Source organism: Hesperophylax consimilis, chromosome 6 (assembly GCF_061612785.1).
Source record: "Hesperophylax consimilis isolate HC1 chromosome 6, BYU_Hcon_1.0, whole genome shotgun sequence".
In the NCBI taxonomy this organism is placed as follows: Eukaryota; Metazoa; Arthropoda; class Insecta; order Trichoptera; family Limnephilidae; genus Hesperophylax; species Hesperophylax consimilis.
This window is the reverse complement of record NC_142841.1, coordinates 33,974,312-33,995,303: the sequence shown is the minus strand read 5'-3', so window position 1 is coordinate 33,995,303 and position 20,992 is coordinate 33,974,312. Positions and strand designations below refer to the sequence as shown.

The window sequence follows — 20,992 nt, the reverse complement described above, 5'->3', positions numbered from 1 at the left end:
AGTCCATAAACAGCAGACGGTAGAAATGATTCTGGGCCCTGACCTTGAGCTCCCAATCTTATTTATCTACTTCTCCATCCCTGCATTATCGACAGCTCTACTGTTACCAGTGCCACCTATGAATAACCTCTTAAACTATGATCTAGGATATCACAATATACATGTTTCTTAGGAAGCAAATGAATAATAAACTGATCTATGTACATGGCCTTACAGATTGACGCATTCCGCCGATTACGCTCTGACCACGGTCGCATCACACACAATTTTAGGCCTTTGCAGCCCATCGGAGACAGGACAGTCCTCTACAACACAGAGCGAAACGGCTACTTCGACAACTCCATGGACGGGTATTCGCACCGTCAACGGGGAGAAGACGACCGCCCTGGGAAAGGAAGCAACAGCCCAAACTTCAAACAATCCAAGTTATTCGTTGCAGCTATCATTTTCTTAATATCCCTCTTTCACTTCGATGGTATACTAATCTGAAATGAGATTCATATTGTGATTGTCACTGTTACCAAACCAAAGCTTATTTATTATAAAGATTGATATTAATAATAAGTACTCATGGGTGGTTTCTTCTTTGCTTTTAGAAGCCGACCAATACACCCACGAACTTAATTTTAATTCCTACACAATGTTTGCCAATTTATTATATTACCTTACTTTTAATCGATCTTTAGTGAACAGAGTGGCAGGGTATAGAAAAATAATAATTTCAGAACACCGTCCAAATTCTTATTGAGATAAGTTATCAAAATATATATAATTATAAGTACGAAACTTGATTTTATGCACTGAGAAAGATGTTAAAATTAGTTAGTTTAACTTCTGAAAAGTAGATACACTACAAATTTATACATATTTACTTTTTCAAGCAATTATTATTATAATTATAAATTAAATTTGGGTCTGTAATGATTACATAATTAAGTTTCTTTAATATATAGCACAATATATAGAAGCATGTATTACAACTCAACTCTTAGGCACAGCTGTTTCACAGAAATTACCAACTTGACAAAATCCATTTAGACAAATGGCCATTTAGGGTCATTTTGTTTTTTTGACGGTTGAAAGGTGTACTGAATGAATAAAAAAAGAATTCAATTAACCTGATAATAATATTGTTCATGAAAAATTAACGAAGAAAAACCTAACAAATAAGCCAAATCTTAATTAGATGGAACCTACAGACATTTATTTTGTATATTAAGCTGTTGTAAATTTTTTAACATAGTGTCAGCCAATTTCAGAAAAAATGTGTGTTTGTGTACATGAGTGCCACCAAAAGTTGATGGAATACATTGTCATCGGCAACGAGTCTACCTGTCAAGTTTCAGATCGATCGGACGTCGGAGAGTGGGTTAATTTTCGCTTTCAAGACTTGGATTCATTTCCGAAAACAAAAGTGTATAAAATGACAAATTTTTATAACTGATCGTTTTTAGTTAAACGCAGAATGGAAGTCCATTTCAGCTTTTGAACAAACTGTGATCAACAGAAAAGGACAAATTTTATCTTGTCAAGCTTGTCAGCTTATTACAATTCAATAGAAAGTTGAAACACACCTAGAATCAGTGTTTGACGAGGACTTTTCAAATGTCAAAAAAACAAAATGGCGCGGAATGGCGATGTTACATTTGAATTTCTGCAAAACAACTGGGCCTTAAAAACATACATAGAGAGTCCTTTCTGAATAACTCGGTGACCTTTGTGAGATTTTGTGCATCTTATTATGTACTTTTTCTTGCTTAAATACAATTTAATTAAAATTATCTATTGATAAGTTTTCTTTTTAGTAGTCCCAGAGAAAGATCGTAGTGATGTCATCGTTCAAGTATCTTCTGTCTTTTTTGTTATCACACAAGACAAGTGAGAAGGAAGAGGACGATCGGCGATGACATACGTGCAACTACTCTGGGACTACTATACAAATCATTTTCCAGTACAGTAGATGCTATATTTTTTTGTTGCAAATGTTGAGTAACTGTTAGCCTTTTAACCAATAAAGTGGTGTTACCACAGAAAAGATACCATTGTTGTTAAATATTGGAATTCAGAGAATGTCACAGCATTATTTCTAATAAGCATATAATTACAATTGTAATTAACCCCTCGGGTCACATATCAGTCACCAAATGATACTTCCCCATAAAACTCATTCTATCATGAGTACCTATGTATGCTTTATCTTTAAATAAAAAATTAAATTAAATTTAGGTATAATATTTCTAACCAATTATTTTTAGCAATAATTATAAGACTGAAACAACTATATAAATTGAAAAAATCTTCCGAGAAAAAATACACGCTTCTGACGGGTATAAGCAATAATCGTTGAATTAAAAATACCAGTATATATTGAATAATTTGGCGGGTTTGGAATAAGCCGATATACCGCAATTGTTAGAGCACCTGACTGGCAATGAAAAGGCTGTGGTTTCAATTCTCATCAAGTGTTTCAGACTAATAATTAGTGCTTAAAAATAATATGTTATTGTTTTTTTGGTTATGCATAAAAAAATCTTGTGTCTTAAACATTAGTTTATCATTCAAAATATTAATATTTTTTAATTGCATTTGTTAATTTGCATTATTAAAATCTGAAAGATTCTTTCATCTGCTTTCAAAAATAGTACTTCTATTTGGAATACATTAAAAAAAACAGCTAATCTATTTGAAATTAATTGTTGTGCGGAAATATTTGATGACATGATATTTATTTGTCCAGACCCGGGGGGTTAAGACTCCATTTTTCCCCATTAATCCAAATAATTGATTTTCTACTGTAGTTTCTTACTGCTTAGAAAATATGTGAATAATAAATGTACACTAGTTATTATGCACAAAATATAAAAAAAAACCGCAAAAAAATGTATCCTTAAAATTATTTTTAATCCATATATACTCTTCATATTATAATAATATATTTGAAGCCTTATTGTATCGAATACTATATCGATAAAACAAACGGTGTGTTAACAATTGAAATACACTGGAATCCATTTTTATACGATGGATACATTCCATACAATACGGCGCAAATAATTACATATACTAAAATTAAAAAATAATGGTGAATGGGTTCTTGTATAAAAGTAAATTCAATTGAAGGAATCTGCTCAACGAATAACTGACTGCACTTCCTGCCTTGCTTTCCGCATACTCTTTGCGCGTAGTACATGCTGAGTAGTAGAGTACACGCAAGAAATATGTTATTTCGAAACCGTGTAAAGAGGGAGTCCAGTGTACAATAAATGTCTCTAACAGTAGCTGTAAAAAAGGTAAAAAAACAAGTACATTTATGTTAATACATAATAATATCATAAATATGTACAAAGCTTTGCATCGAGCAAGCTTTCATATCACGTAAAAGAGTTGATAGCTATTTGACTTGATTGAGTTAGTTTAAGGTTAGCTGTAAGAAATAAAAAAAGAGGCAAGTCATAAATGTAAGAAATTAACTCCTATACAAAATACTATGTAAGAAGACGTTTCGCTTTGTAATATCAATAGCATGTATCAAAGCAATTTAATAAATAAAAATGAATGTGATTTAAAACTTTATTTTGTAATTTAATAATATAGCTTTAATTACAACTGTGTTTAGTAGAAAAATTAAATAGTATCTGTAGCATGGGAACGATGGGATGACAGATCTATATGTTAAACTAAAACACTTTACACAAGACTGGACCTCAAAATCAGAAAATGTTATATAGTTTATGAGAAATCGTCTTTGCAAACTTTAAAACCTCAGAACATTTTAAGGCGATTTTAGAACCGTTTCTAACTAAAGTGACGAACACTGATAGATACAAACAAAATGGCAATTGCAAAAGGTTCAAAGTGATGTTAGAACCTTAAAAAATAAGTGAAAGCTTTAAAAACTTGATGTTAGAACTTCATCATCACAAAGCACTCCTTTTAGGGTGAATTGCCTTTCACAAAAAAAAAAAACTTTGTCACATAAGTATCTACGGAAAAACAACACAGATGGCTCTGAAAGTTATTTTGGTTTTAGAAATGAGCAAGAGAAATATTTTTGAATTCAAAGGTACTTTAAAAAAAAAATCAGAACTTTGTCCAACGGAGGTGATGATATGTAAATTTGCACAACTATAAACAATCTAAAAATTTAATTCCGATAATTTTCAAGCTTGAAATGTTTCTACGGACGAACATGTAACAGCTCCGCTTACATCCTTATAGCATATAAGCTACTCCGCGGAACGCGGGCGAGTGCTCGAGACTCCAGCAGTTACAGGCCATGCAGACAGCATTCTGCGCAGTCTGGGGACACCACTAGGCATTTCGGTGTAATTTTTATTTTTTGTTTGCATTGAATACCGTGCATGCGCATTTGAATCATATATTATAATGGCGGGGACATATTCAAGGATCCACTTGTGAATAATTTGACATTTGTTTTAGTTCAAATTGAAGCAGGTCAGTTATGCACATGCTGGGATTTGCGTTAATTGTATTATAGTCGTATGTGACATGTTAGTAAAATAATAACATTAGTTGAATAATTCCTATAGCGCTGTTCTCGTGGTAAGATGATTATCCCAAAGGCACTTTACATCGAAGTTGGATCAATTATCTCGAATAATTGTTATTAAACTTCATATTTATGTGTGCATCTATTTGGTGTTTCTGGTGTATAACTTATCCTCTTAACTTATAAAGATATTTTAAGAAATATAAAATCTAGTCCATAAAATGAATGAAACCGTAGAATTGAAAACGTTCAAAATTACCTTGTATTCTCACTTTCCCCGGGCAGTGAGATTTCAGCACTTACACATAAAAAATGTCAGTCCCCACCATTGAAAATGTGCTCGAGCCGCCACTGCTGTAATGTACGAAGTACATATCTGATTAAAGTATGTCGAGTATGTCCTGATCAGTGTGTTTGAAAAATTCAACATTATTGATGTTGTTTAGTACAAAACAATTTTTTTATATTAAAATGGTCAGTAAGAGCAAGTCAGATGGTGGTGTAGTAACTGAGTATGTAACTCAACCGGTGTATAAAGCTCGACACTCGAGTCTAGGCACGCGGTAGACTACTGAATTTGACAAATTGATAACGGCGAATTATAGAGCATTCATTTCAACTAGTGACGGCTAGCTCTAAGGAACGTTGGAGCAAAGCACTCCCAAAATTTTGGTCAATCTAAAAATAATAATTATCAACCGATAATAATATAACTGAAAAATCAAAGCAAATAACAGTAATACTATATTATTACTCTAAGAATACTATTAGAATTAAGTTAAATTCAACCGGCTCGAATTTTCGTTCTTTGAATCACGTGTCATGTAAGTCATGTGGTGCGAGCGAATTCCATATCCCTCATCGAAAACGTCACCCGGGAAAATCAACTATCTGTACGCGCAGAGCGTAGATTTTGACCATAGTATTGAAATATCTCCAAAACGTGAATGGCGCTCGCCAATGCCTCATAAACTCTTCGGCAAGATGGCGTCACTTTAGTTTCATTCTCTTCATTCCGATCACTCCAGCAATTCAGCATAAGCTTCAAAATTGCTATTTGCTAGTGATCTTCACCGAGTGACCTTGTGATCTTGAACTGACGCAGGGATAGACTGGCAATATATTTAGAGCACCACCCATTTTTGTGAGTACAACCCGCCACTAGTTTCAACTAGTAAAAATAATGGTGGATTATAGTAGTTGTCGAATAACTGAGCAGCGGATTACCGAGAGGGTAATTATATGTTTAAAAGAACACCTGTTGAGATGACGAAACACAAATGAGAATAAAGTAAGAATGTAATTTATGTATCAAATTAAATATTTTATTTTCAATTGATTTACATATTTTAAAAGTACTGGAAAGTTAACTAGATAAAAATACATACATTAGTCATCTATAAAACGGATATGGAATTCGTTGAAAAATAGTCACTTCCATTACAAAACGAGTGATTTCAAAATAATTTTTCATAGAAAAATATAATGTTGTGTTAACCCGTTACATGCGGATGTCACAACAGATGGATTGCGAGCAGCCGTGCCTCATACTTGGATATCATAACAGTTGTCTTGCAAACTATTAAACTAGTTCAGGCATTGGAGTTGACTTCTGCAGTAGCTAGGGTGACCATGGCGCCTATATTATCTTCTTGTCCTTCTTTTAATCTCTCCCAGATAAGTTCGGCGATGGCTTTCTGTGTCCTCCTTTCCAATTTCTCCAGCTTTTTAGCCACGTCACGCTTCAAGTCCCAGTCGGGTTTTCTAGGAGCTAAGTTCGTTATGTCCAGTTCTTCAATGACAACCTGGAAATTAAAAAATTAGCATGTATGGATTTATATGAAAATTTAAAAATTTACAAATATACTGACAAGAAGAAATAGACAAACAACATCATAAATGTTATTATTTTTCATTTGCTGCAGGGTGGAATAAGTACACAAGGTAGGAAGAAAGGTGATGCATGGTGGGATGATGAGATTAAAGCATTGGTCTCAGAGAAGAAGAAAGCATGGTTGTGTCTGATTGCGGCTGGCAGTGCTTCCAGCGAAGAGAAGTATCGAGCGAAAGAAGTATATAAGGAATGTAAGAAAAAAGTAAGAGTTGGAGTGAAAGAACGAAAGAAACGCATGGAAGAGGAAGAAGGAATGAAAATGACAAACCATTTCCAAGAAAACATTAAGTTGTTTTGGAAAGAAGTCAAAAGGTCCCGGAGTGGCCCAGAAAACGGAAGCATGAAAGTGATAAAATCAAAAGATGGAAAAATGTTGACGAATGAGGAAAAAATAAAAGAGAGATGGATGAATTATTTCGAGGAAGTCTTCGAAAGCGAAGTGAGTGACAGTGATTCCAGCGGCGAATCAGATATGAATGACGATGGAGTGAATGTTACCGAAATTAGCATGGATGAGATAGAAAGCTCGATTAAATGTATGAAGAATGGTAAGGCTGTTGGGTTTGACAATATTGCTGCTGAATATTTTAAAGGAGGTAGCCGTGTAATTCTCACATGGTTGTGCAATCTTTTTAACCAATGTTTAAAGGAAGGTTACACGCCTTTAGATTGGAGAAGGGCTGTGATCATGCCATTATACAAAGGTAAAGGGTCACGTATGGAATGTGGGAATCATAGGGCTATTAGCCTGCTAAGTTCAGTTGGCAAGCTGTATGGTAGAATTTTGATTGAAAGAGTAAGAAAGGAAACAAAGGATAAAATATGGGATGTGCAAGGTGCTTTTATGAGTGGAAGGGGGTGCATGGACCAGATCTTCTCATTGCGTATGCTCACTGAGAAGTTTCTGGCAAAAAACCAGAAACTTTTCTGTGCCTTTGTAGATTTACAAAAAGCATACGACCGAGTCGACAGGAAAAAGCTATGGAAGGTGTTGTCCAAGTATGGAGTGAATACGAATCTGACTCAGGCAATTGCGTCTCTGTATGAGGGAAGCGTTGCATGTGTTAGGGTAAACGGTGGTTTTACGGGGTGGTTTGATATCACAAAAGGTGTTAAACAAGGCTGCGTAATGTCACCGTGGTTATTCAATCTATACATGGATAATTGTATGCAAGAATTGAAAGAGGTGGGATTGGGCGCGAATTTGAATAATTTGAAAGTATGTTGCCTGTTGTATGCTGATGATGCGGTGCTGATTGCTAATAGTATAGATGATCTACAGTCTCTCGTGTCTAGGATGAACGAAGTATGCATGAAGAATGAGTTAATGATGAATGTAAGTAAGTCTAAAATAATGGTGTTTGAAAGAGAGAGTACGAAAACAGTGTGCAATATAATTGTGAATGGGGAATACTTGGAGCAGGTGGATGAGTTTATGTATTTAGGAAGTATGTTTACGAGAGATGGGAAGGCTGACAGAGATATTGAAAGAAGGGTAAATGCAGGTAATTCCGTTAATGGAGGACTGAACGCCGTAGGCGCTAACAAAAGATTGTCCAAAGAAGCGAAGTTAGCAGTCCACAACGGAGTGCTGGTACCTACCTTGATGTATGGAAGTGAGGCATGGAACTGGCAAAGAAAGGATGAAAGTAGATTAAATGCTGTTGAAATGAGATCCCTGAGGCGTATGTGTGGTAAAACCATGTTTGATCGTGTGAGGAATGTGGAGATCCGCAAAGAGTGCAAGGCTGATGTAAGCGTAATGAGTAAGATTAAGAAAGGGACGCTTAGATGGTTTGGGCATGTAGAGCGAATGAGCGAAGATAGGAGTGTAAGAAGGATATATGATGCAAATGTGAATGGTAGCAGAAGTCGGGGACGCCCGAGGAAGACATGGCACGATCAAGTGAATCAGATACTCGAGTCGGGCCATGTCAAGAGTCAGAATAATAGAAGAGTATGTATGAGACGATGTATGAATGTGAATGAGGCAAGGAGTGTGTGCCAAGACCGAGTTGTTTGGCGGTCCGTCCTCTCTGCCTACCCCTGCGGGGAAACGGCGTGATGGTTAGTTAGTTAGTTAGTTAGTTTCCCGAACCTCTCACCCATTTGAAATGCATTTAGACATGACATGACAAATAATGATAAACAAATTACGTTGTAAGGGTATCTTACCACACAATGCTTCTCTTGGGAAGGAAATATATTATTTTACATAATTAAATTTTATTCATAATACTTGCTTACTTTCGCGTTTGCCGCATCCAATTGGTTCTGTACTTCGGAAATAACATCTCCCGGTTCTGCGTTTGGTAGCGCTGATTCCTTCAAAGATTCATCCTGAGGTCTGTAACTCCGGAACTTGGGCCTGAAAGACGAAATTGAAGAACAGTTAAAATTTAAAAAAATTTGAGATTCAAAATCTATATCTAAACATAATTAAAACGAAAATCAGAATAGTAAAAAGAAGCTTCGCAATTAGAAACACAGATGTCACCAATATGCAAAAATTTCATTAGCTGTAACAAAAAAGTTATAAAAATATTTCTAACAAGCAAAACAAAAATAACGATTCGATTACGAAAAAGACTATAAAAGCGCTTTTTTATAATACACATAATTTGTTTATTTGAAAAGCCAGGGTTATTTCATTATGGAGTGATTCTGATTAGAGGTTTGTTTGCTATTATAATTCATTAATATTTGGCTAATTTATATAGCGCCGTTTTCGTGAGAAATCACCTCAAGGGCGCTGAATCACCTCAAGGGCGCTGATTACTAATAATCTTTTTTTACATTTTCATAACCAATTTCGAATAAGAGGGACCCTGTTTCTACAGCCCACGGTTAATGCCTGTGACAGACCACGCTATAATATTCTTGTGGCATTTCCTAATTTCAGCATATCGCTCGCCAAACATTCTCATTGGTAGTGTATGGAGAGCGATGTGCTGAAATAGGTCAAGCCATGATGCGTATAGCGTATGTAACCTTAAGTGATTTTTTTGGGTTGGCAATACCTACCTATCGAACCTCGTTTCAATCAGCATCCACAATGTTATGTCAAATTTAGGATTTTACGTGTATAATAATATTTATCTAACTAATATTAAATAGCACTCATTTCGGTATATGCTGACTACGTGTGCCCAGTAAAATTTAACACTTTCCCGACATAATTACTAATTCCTGATGATCTCAAACTGTGCCCGTGGTATTGTTCTCAGGCGCAAAGCTTTCACTTAGAACAAATTTCACTTCGTTTCATTTTTACACTCAAAATAAATATGACATATTTATCAAAATATCCCACTTCGCGGCCATTTTACATCGTACTTTTGGCCGGGAACTTGATGGGAGTCGCTATATGCACAGCGACTAATCGACAGGGGGCGTGGCCAACATATCCGAGCATACCCGAAGTGAAGTATAGGTATAAAAGGGACACTTCTTTTGAATCACAAACCACGTTACACAAACTTAGCGTAGCCGCTAAACTAATTGAAAACTGGGATGTTTTTCTTGCCTGGACGCGAGCAGGCGGTATTAAGGGGACACTTTCTTTTGAATCACAAACCATGTTACACAAACCTAGCGTAGCCGCTAAACTAATTGAAAACTGGGATGTTTTTCTTGCCTTGACGCGAGCAGGCGGTATTAAGGGGACACTTTCTTTTGAATCACAAACCATGTTACACAAACCTAGCGTAGCCGCTAAACTAATTGAAAACTGGGATGTTTTTCTTGCCTTGACGCGAGCAGGCGGTATTAAGGGGACACTTTCTTTTGAATCACAAACCATGTTACACAAACCTAGCGTAGCCGCTAAACTAATTGAAAACTGGGATGTTTTTCTTGCCTTGACGCGAGCAGGCGGTATTAAGGGGACACTTTCTTTTGAATCACAAACCATGTTACACAAACCTAGCGTAGCCGCTAAACTAATTGAAAACTGGGATGTTTTTCTTGCCTTGACGCGAGCAGGCGGTATTAAGGGGATACTTTCTTTTGAATCACAAACCATGTTACACAAACCTAGCGTAGCCGCTAAACTAATTGAAAACTGGGATGTTTTTCTTGCCTTGACGCGAGCAGGCGCTATAAAGGGGGCACTTTCTTTTGTATCACAAACCATGTTACACAAACCTAGCGTAGTTCTAAAAAGGTTTGTTTACATTATATTATTACAACGCCATTTCTGACGTTCCGTTTCACCGCCCACCGCGTTTCACTGATTTTGCAACTCGGAACACCTCGGGTATGCTCGGATATGTTGGCCACGCCCCCTGTCGACTAGTCGCTGTGCATATAGCGAAATCAACATGGCCGCTTATAATTTGTTTATAAATGTCGATCTCAAACTATTTTCTGTTTTTTCCATGTTTTTCCTTTATTATTTCAACTAAAATGAAGCATAATACGTTTGCCCCAAGGTAAGTTCATAATTACTTCTCATCCCGTCGAGATTTGGCTTTAATTTGACAATTTTAGCGCAAAAACCGTGTAGGCACTGATAGACAGCATGTTCCCTAATTTCCATAATCGTAAATTCAAAATTAGTTTATTATTGTCAGTAGTTTGTTTTTTTGTTAAATGCGTACTATAAACGGTAGTCACGGGTAAAAGTTTACCCAATTCTTTACTTCGTGTTTATGTTGCATTTAGATAATTTAACACGACTTTCCGTGAGTTTATAATAATATAGGTTATTTTATAACAAACAATAACACGAATATATTTACTTGGGTAGTGACATTTGCGATTTGTCATCATCCTTGTTGTCCGAATCCTGCTTCCTTTTGAGAGATTTTAATCTTTCCTTCCGTTTTAATGCTTCGTCCTCTAACGAACCAACTTTATTTGAATCCATATCACACAATTGACAATTTAGACGTTCTTGACACAGTAAATATTACTACGGGAGGTTAGGAAATAAACACATTCCTGAAACTTTGACGTTTGACAGAAACAACCAATCATAGATATTAGATCATTGTATTAGATATACAACTGTCAAGTGCTGCCAGTAGCATAAATCTTATACCATAGAGTCTGATTTGGTTGAAATACTTTTTCGGTACCTACCTATCCTTTTCAATCATCGTCATTATGAAGAAGTTCTGGTAAGTACCGGAAAAATATTTATTGTACATATGTATATATTTTTTAAATATTTTAAAATCTTTATTATTTTGTCAATGTCAATGTATGTAAAAGGTTGGATTTAATCACGTTCCAACTATCCAAGTGAGCCCGTTGTCCAACACGGTCGGTAAGGGTAAAAAATTGAAAACCTGCGCAGAAAAGTAAAGTTCACTGCGGTTTACAGCGCAGCCATCGCGGGACTTTTATGCACAGAGTATTCGGTTTTTTTTATCGATTTCTCACCCTTACCAAGGCCAGTGGGACGGCGGGCAAGAAATAAAAACAAATTTATTTTTGACGTGCACCTGCGCACAATATTTCGTCCCTTCGTAAAATAGACAGGTTTTTTTTTTTTTTTTTTAATTTAATGGCTTTTCACCCCAAAGGAGTGTTCTAGCCAGTGTCAAGTAATGTTCAATGTGAATTTGTAAGTAGTGTCTTATATATTTTTTGTATTTGTTTAGTTTTTTTTTTCCCATATAAGTAAGTGAAATATTTACAGATTTAGATGTAAGAACTAGAACACTACATTACATAATAATATAATACAAAAAATACCTTAGGAATTAACTATACAAGATGTCCATTTTTGGAGAAGCAAGGCACATTGGAGTTCCTACATATTCATTGAAATAATAAATAAATAAAAAGTCTTTCGTGTAGTTTTTTAACTTTATTTATTAACAATCAATATAACATTATTTCCAAAAAATGTTCAAATATTTTATACCGGTCAATATTATGATACTTTTTGAACTTAAAGAGGATGAAGAATTTTCAGGAGTTAGTCAGAATATTATAACGTAATAATGCAATACGGTAAAATCAGTCAATATGTAGAAACACCATATTTTTAATAAATGGATACGTTTTGCAATAAAAAGGGAAAATTAAATAATACTGTTACGTTATATTGTTATGGTATATAAAGCTCCACATTTCCTCGTCGTGTAATATTTGGAATTGGGCCGCTAACGATAACATTCTCTATATTGATGGCGATAAGGTTTAAATTCCCGTTTAACACCAACCGCCTGTTTTGATTTATGCAAGAAAAAAACATCGCCAAAAAGTGTTTAATTTTATTTTGCGAATTTCAGGTACAAATATTCAAACGTTTTACGATAATTTTCTAAAGAACTGAAGTTGCCACATTATTTAATATAACCATAACCGAATATTGAACTTTAAAGCAGTTTTTATATGCCTAATACTTTATTTTTTCTGGACTCTCGAAAAATGCTCGATTATTTCAAGGGCAAAGATGTGTTCTACTCGCAGTATTCAATAAAAGCATCTAAAAAAATTCAAAGCGATCAAATTTTGAAACAAAAACACATTATTTTGCATTACTACGTAGTGCTTCGCCATAATGCTTTTTTTCTGTTTTTGTTTACCTTCGATTAAACATTAAAAAAATATATAATTTGAGATTTTCACGACCAAATTATGATGTTCCTTGAATGTTTTTTTTGTTATTTTTTGCGCTTCCTCCTTCTTAAGCTGACGGTTCGGACAGCCTTATAGTGTCCATCATCAGGGCAGATGTCCGAAATGTTGGCTAACGAAGGACGAAGAGCAAAGTTGCATAAAATCCCAAAAAAAAAATGAATCACGGTAATAATTAAATACTTTCAAAGGGTAAACCACTACAAAACAAAACTAAAAGTAATAAATATGATTGACTGTATTACAAACGTTTGCAATGAATCGATTATTGTTATTTTGTTGTTTATTACTTTATTTTTATTTTTGGAAAACATACAATCAATTTGGGAGGCGGGTACGGGACCATTTATTGGATAAACAACACCCGTGTCACCTATTACCCCAAGTGGTTTGCTACATTTGGTGACTTAGCAGGGGTGCTCGGGTTCATGGACTTTGTCTAGTTCTTGGCGGCGGATGCGTTTTCCCACCCACTGAGTGGATTTTTGACTTCTCCACCCGGACTCTTTCGACCCCTCGCCTTTCACCGCAGTGGGAGGTATACCAGATTCCTACCCACCCTTCGCACTTTTTCTTCTTCTCAGAACTCTCTTTCCGTTCCCTAAAAAAGACCCTTCACACAGCATCCCCAAAGATGACACAGGAAAAATAACCCTCAGGGCCTTCTGTGTGGAGCTAGTTTAAAAAAATGTTTCACACACATTTTGACGTATACTGATTGTTTATTTGGTTGCATCAACCAGTGAATTTTCCGCTAATAAATTACGCAGGAATTACGAAAAATGTTTTATAATTTGTTTCTTGTTGTAAAAACTTATGTTAGATACTTAAGTAGACAATTACAAGATATATTTTCATAATATAAAAAAAAATAATTACACCGAACTTATGAATAATCAATACTATTGCTAATGAAACATCGTAAACTAATTATTTTTATCAACTCACTCCTTATTACGTAAACAAAATCAATAATGGCAAACAATTCTATAGGATTTTCCCTTAATAAATATGGATTTTGGGGCGTCGCGTCCGATATATCAACAGGGAAAACTTTCCTCTACAAATAATATTGTTTTCTTACTTAAAAACTTACAAGTATGCACCAACGAACCTTCAAACAAGTTTTCTTTCATAATTCTGTAATTTATGTTTTTAATTCTCTCATTTTATAATCATAAACACTCACATTTTTTAATGTTCGTAAATTTGTGAATTCGTCTGTGTCGCTGTCGTGTATTTATAAATCTACGTGTTTGTGGAAAATCTTAATATTAATTGATAAATTAGGCGTTAAAAATACACATGGTTCTATAAATAAGTTATCTGGGATAATGTTTACTTATTTGCAAATTATGTTTAGCGCTAACTTCAACTACCAAAATGATTTTTCAGGTGAAAACAACGAAAAACCACAACTATTCTCCTATTACCTAAACTACACCGTTCAAAAACGATAAATTCGGCAGTCTCTGAGTATATTTATGAATAGTTTCTTTAACTGGGACACAAGCTTACAAGTTGAATTTCTGATTGAAAAACGATTGTCTCGGTTGGTTTAGAAAGCCGTGATTTAACGACAACACTTTGGAAACAATGCTCAAATCTTCCTGTGATTTTCCTCCTGAGGTGAGTCCAGACTGGTATATAAGTGATTTGAGTTTATCCCCATCAATGATTCTCGATTGCTGCTGAACAAAATTTCTATTACTGTTAACCGGGAAATAGTTGTTATTGTTGAATCCGTTGTTCCTATTAAAACCAAAGTTGCCTGTGCCAGAGTCATGTCTGAACACTCGATTTGATGAAGGAGGCTGTCCATTGGGATTGTTGTTAAAGTTTAAAAATGTTTCTTTGGGTAACTGCAATAATTGTTGCTGACCGGAAGGCTGGACTTGGGAATTGAAATTGTTTTGGAAAGGTTTTTCATTGGGTAACTGCTGCTGTAAGATACTTTGCTTGATCGGTACGTTGAAATTGTTCAGGAATGGCCTGTTGCTGGGGAGTTGCTGTTGGGTTGGGAGTAACGAAATAGAGCTTTGTGCCTGGAATGGAGAGATTTGTTGATTAGGAAGTTGAGAGTTCTGTTGAAATTGATTCTGGGAGTTTTGCTGATTAGAAAATTGAGCGTTTTGTTGGTTAGAAAATTGATTAGATTGTTGGTTGTTGAATTGTGACTGTTGTTGGTTTTGGAATTGAGATGTTTGTTGATTATTGAATTGGGGAGACTGTTGTAGATTGTTGAATTGAGGAGGCTGTTGTTGATTATTAAATTGAGGAGGCTGTTGTTGATTAGGGAATTGGGAACGAAGTTGATTCAAGAAGTCAACTGCCTCTTTTTGTGGAGGCAGGAGTTCAGCGTTGCTGGTAGTTGCTTGGACTGAGATACTGGGTGATATGGAAAATGAATTTTCTTGCGGAATATTTTGTTGGGGAAGAACTTGTTGTTGGATGTTTTGCTGTTGCACTTGCACAAAATTTTGTTGCTGGCCTGACTGTTGAAACCTTTGATTTAATTGCTGTTGATTCTGATTGCGAATGATTTGCTGTTCGTTTTGATTGCGAATGATTTGCTGTTCATTCTGATTGCGGATGATTTGCTGTTCATTCTGATTTCGGATTCCCTGCTGTTGTTTAAGAAATTCTTCGTGATATTTTTGCTGTTTCTGGAGTTCCCTGAGTTGTTCTTCTAGTAAAATTGTTTTGTGTTCCAACTGTTGTTGAAGAACTCTGAGTTGTTGTTGATTAAGCTGACTGGTTACGGAGACAGGGTTGAAATATTGCTGCGAAATCTGTGGATCTTGTTGATTATTGACACTTTGTCGCACCAAAGATTGTGTCGGGATGCTGTCTTTTTGGTTATTTTGGGAGGCTTTAGTCTTCGAATTTAAAGCTGCAACTGGCACAATAGGTTCGCGAATGGCTTGTTTGTAAATAGGAATTACTTTTTTTGGTGAACCATTAATATCTTGATGAACAGTAAATGCTGCTACGAGAGGCGCTTGGAATACTTGGACTTCGTCAAGTTCCTCAATATTTTCTCCGTCGGCATTATGTGAAGGTTTGGCTGTAGTAGGTTTCGTTGGTGTAATAATCCTCGCTTGCTTTTGGGTTGTCTTTTTTACGAGAGGAGACCCAGTTTCCGCAACGGCTTCAATATCTGACTTGACATTTCTAGATTCAAGATTATCTGAACCCTTGTTGTTTTTAATCAAATCTATTAATGGTGTTTCTAAAACAGTGTTAGGTGTAGGCAATAAAACAGCTTTGTTTACTATCTTCAGTTCAGTAACTTCTTTAGATTCTAATGTTTCACTATTTTCGAGAGTCTTTTGACCATCGACTGCAAAAGACTGAAAGTGTATTGGCCCATTGTGTTGAGATTTAGTATTATTTAATTTGAAAGATTGTGGTAACGCAATAACGTCGTTTTCTGAATCATCGATGTGGTTTTCGTTATTCTTGTTGTCGCTCGTTTCCAGTATTTCATTGTCTTCCTTGGAAATATCTGTGGTGTCATTATATTCAGTGGTGGAATCCTCTTCGGGAGAAGTGGTTTCATTTTCCAGATCAGTGATCGCCTTCAGGAGCGCCCTTCTCAGTACTGGATCGAGGCCTTTTGGAGATTTAGGGAGGATTTCGTTATTTTTGTCTGGAGTCTGAGAGCTGGCCCACGTGATGCAGCACAAGCAGAGTAACACGGCAAACATCTGAAATAGAAGAAAAACATTCATTAGTACCTATACATGTTGTTGGCTGCATTGCTAGGGATTAAGGAGTTGCCACTGTTCTAGACAGACATATTTTTGGCATATTATGACAAGTTTTCAAAAAATCGCTTGTCATGTTGTGTCAAATTTATAAAACCTAAAAAAATGGGATCGTCAGTGAAATCTAGGTGGAGTCGTTGACTTCAAACTGCAGCAAGTACGTGTTTCCATATTAATATTTTGAGGAATGATGTAATAAAATCGAATGGCCAAATTTAAAAACAAAAACACCCATCACTCGAGTGGGTAGTTGATTTTAAAATTTTGGAGAGCCATTCACCATTAGTATGTCGCGCAACTAACCACATTCTACAATGAAGCATGAACTGGAAAAGAACTGTAAAAATGATCGCAGAAAGTTCAACAGGTCAAAACATGTTTACAGGTCAGATTATCTATCTAATATAAGATTTACACGTTCAACCGTAGGCTCTGTTAGAATTAAAGCCTAGTTGTGTTTATTGAATTTAAATTTAATCAGGGCAGATAAACAAGTTATTGCCAGCCGAATTTTGATATAAAAAATATTGATAATTAAAATAAAAAAATATTTTTATTTTTATTGATAAATTAATATATATGCTAATAATAATAATAAATTGTTGTTTTCTCGATTGTTTTTCTCCGCCGAGATGCGTAAGTGTGTCAAGTGTCATCCTTCCCAGTGCGCAGCTTCAGCGAAAGTTATATTAAGTACCTACCTAATTGCGCAACGAATTTTGAAAAAAATAATTTCATTTTTAAAAATCACACGAATGTGTAATATGTACTTACAGATATGGATAGTATGTAATACTACACTGACTAACAAAATAATCGCAAGTAGGTACTTACCTAAGTGTACATACTAGGTAAGTATCTTATATTTATATCTATGTAAGCATTACGTAGGTACCTACCTATTTATCTACTACTGAAGAAAAACATACTAAGTACCTAAGTACTATGATAAAGCTTACCAATGTTGCAACATGTAGGAACCAACTTAGACAGTGTATTACTAAAGGTAAAATTTTTTTGTGTAATTATTACTTAGCTTTTGTTTTTAAATCATGCTAAAAGGGAAAATGTTTAAATTAACATATACTAGAATTGTTTAAATCTTTCTCAATACGCGTCTGCCGCAAATAATACAATAAATTTGTAAAGAAATTTTAATGACAATATCACCTCTGCAGAAGATGAAACTGACATATATTTGAATAAATAAATAATACACAATTACTGCGTACCTATAATATTTACGTAACATTTATGTCTTTATTGTGTGAGATTCTATACGTCAAATTTATTCATTTTTTTGGTGTCAAACACAGACCGAAGAAACCATCAAAAATAGATTGCATGAAAATTATTTAACAACGGAGTAAAATTAAATCAAAACATTTAAGGTATTATGCAAAGATGATGAAGATAATAATAATATTTGGATGATTTGCATAGAGCCGTTTGTGTGCAAAATCTTTTTAACCTCTAATTAGTTCAATTTGACCCCCAATGCTCTAACGCCGAACGACCGGAAGCTACCGAATTCGGTCCCCGCACACTGCTAATAATAGTGGAACACGTCTCGACGAGATGTTATCTATGACTATCCCGTAATTTTACTACTAGTACTAGTATATAATAATATTACTACACAGAGAAAAATAAGTACCTATTGCTAATTTATTAAAAAATCTCTTCAAATTATTGGTAATCCGGTTAACAATGGGGTTGCAGGACGTTCCCTAAATTATTCCGCAAATTCCCGTAATTAATTTTTAGTTAATTCCGGATTCGTTTATATCGGAACACGTGTTCATGAAAGTACATTTGTCTTGATAATATGTAATGACGAAATGCGAAATTATTAGATTTTTAATGAACACGTGTTCCGACATCGTGATAATAAACATGTTCGTATCACCTGTTAATTTATTCGTTAAGGCCTACGATCCCGTTTTTAACCGGATTATCAATGATCTAAAGAGATTCTCAATAAATTAGCAATTCTCATTTCCTCTGTGTAAAATGCAAATTATTAGTAGGTAAGTACTTTTAATAATTTTAAATATCATAGATCAAATTTAACATAGAAATTCATAAAAATTTTATTCCAAAATGTTATTATGACAGGTAACATAAATCCGTTTCAAATTTCAACATTTTCCAGAGTGTGTAGATTGTAGATGTACAATTTGTAACTTAATATTTCAAACTATCGTTTCATTATTAATTGAAAAGCTATAGCAGTATAGCACACGTAATGCTTGGCCATTTTAGGAGGAAGAAAGTTCGGTAATGTTAAAACAAAGCCCCCTGGCTTTAATTATGCAGATAGAAACACGAATATTTTTCTAAATAACTCCTCGGGACAATGGAAGAGGTCTACACGATAAATATTATATTGAACTCTGTCACTATTGTAATATGTTATATCAATTTAACGTAAGCAACATTTAACTCATTATATTTTATGTGCTAAAACGTTTTCAAGATGGACAGTCAGATAATTTTTTTACTAAATATCAGAGAAACCTTTTAAAAAGCCTCTACCACGCCCAGGTCAAGATTATTTTAACACTGCCCAAAAATCTTTAATGTAACTCTTATATTTTTAATGAAGTTATTTGATTTCTTTACAAAGAAAGTCTTTCTTGTCTCAGATTTTAGATTCTCGGATAGAGGGGTTAAGACCTTAGTTTTTTTTGCATGTATACAAGAAAGTGTTACGAAACTAAATTTGGCAAAACGAGATGTACTTAACACTTCATGGGAAATTTTCCTGACGCTTCCGGTCACTGTTAAATTGGTCTTTGTTTACCCAAACGAATTTTATCTGTATTCATTAAAAAAAACGCTCATATTAATTCGCTTCTCTCTACAACATCTAACGGTAAAAGTCATGTTTGACTCTCACGATGATTGATTATGATGCAATAAATTCATAACTTTATTCATTGATTAGTTACGCTAAATTAGGGTGGGTATTTGATACCCGGCTTCGCTAGAGATTTTGCACTAATTTACACTTATTCTGTGCATACAATATTTTGCAAATAAATTGATATTGATGAAACGTTATTGAGGGCTGAAAATAATTGCGTTAAACATCAGAAATTTTAGATTGAAAAGGCAGACCTCCTCAATTTTCAATAGTTTATAATGAAAACAAGACAAATACTTTTCAGTTTTATAGCTTAAAACATCTAGAAATGTGAGATTCTGATGGTTAGAAAGCGATTTCTTTGGTATAATTAATTGGAGGTCTAACATAAACTATGGGTAAAGCCCTAAGTCAATACTTAATTTGTAATCTGTGGTCAGTTAGCGATATTTGCAAGCACGGTCTACGATTGATAAGAAATGCTCCGACGGCCGATAGACAAATTTTAGCGCGGCCAAGTATCAGATAAGCTTAGGTTATCTGTCAGTATACAATATATATTTTTTTTAATCGTTCGTTATTCATTTTTCTATGGCGGCGAAAATAGTTCAGTTCATGTGAATGTGTTTTAAATTGCTTACCAATTGATGTATTATGTGCTTACATACCTTTTCATCTTTGACCTGGTGAAATCTTAAAAAAATAATGCAAGACTTGAGCGCGACACGCGACATGTTGGAATGATACCGACATTATTTATAAATTAGTGACGTAAATAAAACAATTGCAATAGTTTTACTGTACAATACAAAGCCCTTACCACGTATTGTACATAATATGGTTCAGGGTATCTAGCACGGTAGATCGATAAAACCCTATTTAAATATGATCTTCCGTCATCTATGGTCAATTAGAGATATTTGCGAGCACGGCCCAGAATATGAATCTAACAGTCTGACGTTTAGGAAAGTCAATTCATAGAGAGATGTTATGCCAGTGTTGCCAGCGTATGTCAATTTCTGATTTATTACTTTATCAATATCGGTCTGGCTGTCAACAGCGCTACCGTGCTCTTTAAATCAGTATAAAATCATCGGTAGTTAGGCCTATCGATCCGATATTGTAAAGTTATCGATTTCACTGTGATATACGATATACTACTACGAAGGCCGCGATAAAATTTGTCTATCGTCGGTCAGCATATTTCTTATCAATCGTTGACCGTGATCGCGAATATCGCTAACTGACCGTAGATTATCAATTTAGTCAATATCGTATTGACATAGAGGTCTGTCTCTCTTACTGACATTTTACGAGTTTATCGCCATACCATTTGAATAGGGAATTCTCTTCAC

At 34.8% G+C, this 20,992-nt stretch overlaps 3 protein-coding genes across 3 annotated transcripts in view; 1 reads left to right on the top strand and 2 right to left on the bottom strand.

Annotated features, from left to right (window-relative positions):
• The window catches only part of CAH6 (Carbonic anhydrase 6), a 104,127-nt gene extending 101,814 nt beyond the window's left edge, over nt 1–2,313 (top strand). The window contains exon 7 of the mRNA XM_089632926.1: nt 217–2,313. Coding sequence (XP_089489052.1) covers nt 217–489 — 273 coding nt within the window. The 3' untranslated portion in view covers nt 490–2,313. The remainder of the gene's footprint in view (nt 1–216) is intronic.
• A 3,538-nt stretch (nt 2,314–5,851) lies between these two features.
• Nucleotides 5,852–11,371, bottom strand: LOC149423244 (coiled-coil domain-containing protein 12). Its single transcript, XM_089632925.1, has 3 exons — nt 11,147–11,371; nt 8,652–8,772; nt 5,852–6,315 (listed from the first exon to the last, which is right to left on the bottom strand). The coding sequence occupies exons 1-3, from the start codon at nt 11,272–11,274 to the stop codon at nt 6,103–6,105; spliced, it is 462 nt and encodes a 153-aa protein (XP_089489051.1). The 5' UTR covers nt 11,275–11,371; the 3' UTR covers nt 5,852–6,102.
• A 3,141-nt stretch (nt 11,372–14,512) lies between these two features.
• On the bottom strand, nt 14,513–20,371 carry LOC149423243 (uncharacterized). Its single transcript, XM_089632706.1, has 2 exons — nt 20,306–20,371; nt 14,513–16,708 (listed from the first exon to the last, which is right to left on the bottom strand). Exons 1-2 carry the CDS (start codon nt 20,369–20,371, stop codon nt 14,513–14,515), a joined length of 2,262 nt encoding a protein of 753 aa, XP_089488832.1.
• Between the last annotated feature and the right edge of the window lie 621 nt (nt 20,372–20,992).

Bases quoted from the DNA above. Each gene is read 5' to 3' on its own strand.
- LOC149423244 (XM_089632925.1), bottom strand. From the start codon at position 11,274: ATGGATTCAAATAAAGTTGGTTCGTTAGAGGACGAAGCATTAAAACGG. The intron at 8,773-11,146 runs GTAAATATATTC...TTCGTCTTTCAG, and splicing joins TCGCAAATGTCACTACCCAA to GCCCAAGTTCCGGAGTTACA. The intron at 6,316-8,651 runs GTAAGCAAGTAT...TTTAATTTCCAG, and splicing joins TGGATGCGGCAAACGCGAAA to GTTGTCATTGAAGAACTGGA.
- LOC149423243 (XM_089632706.1), bottom strand. From the start codon at position 20,371: ATGTCGCGTGTCGCGCTCAAGTCTTGCATTATTTTTTTAAGATTTCAC. The intron at 16,709-20,305 runs GTATGTAAGCAC...CTTCTATTTCAG, and splicing joins ACCAGGTCAAAGATGAAAAG to ATGTTTGCCGTGTTACTCTG.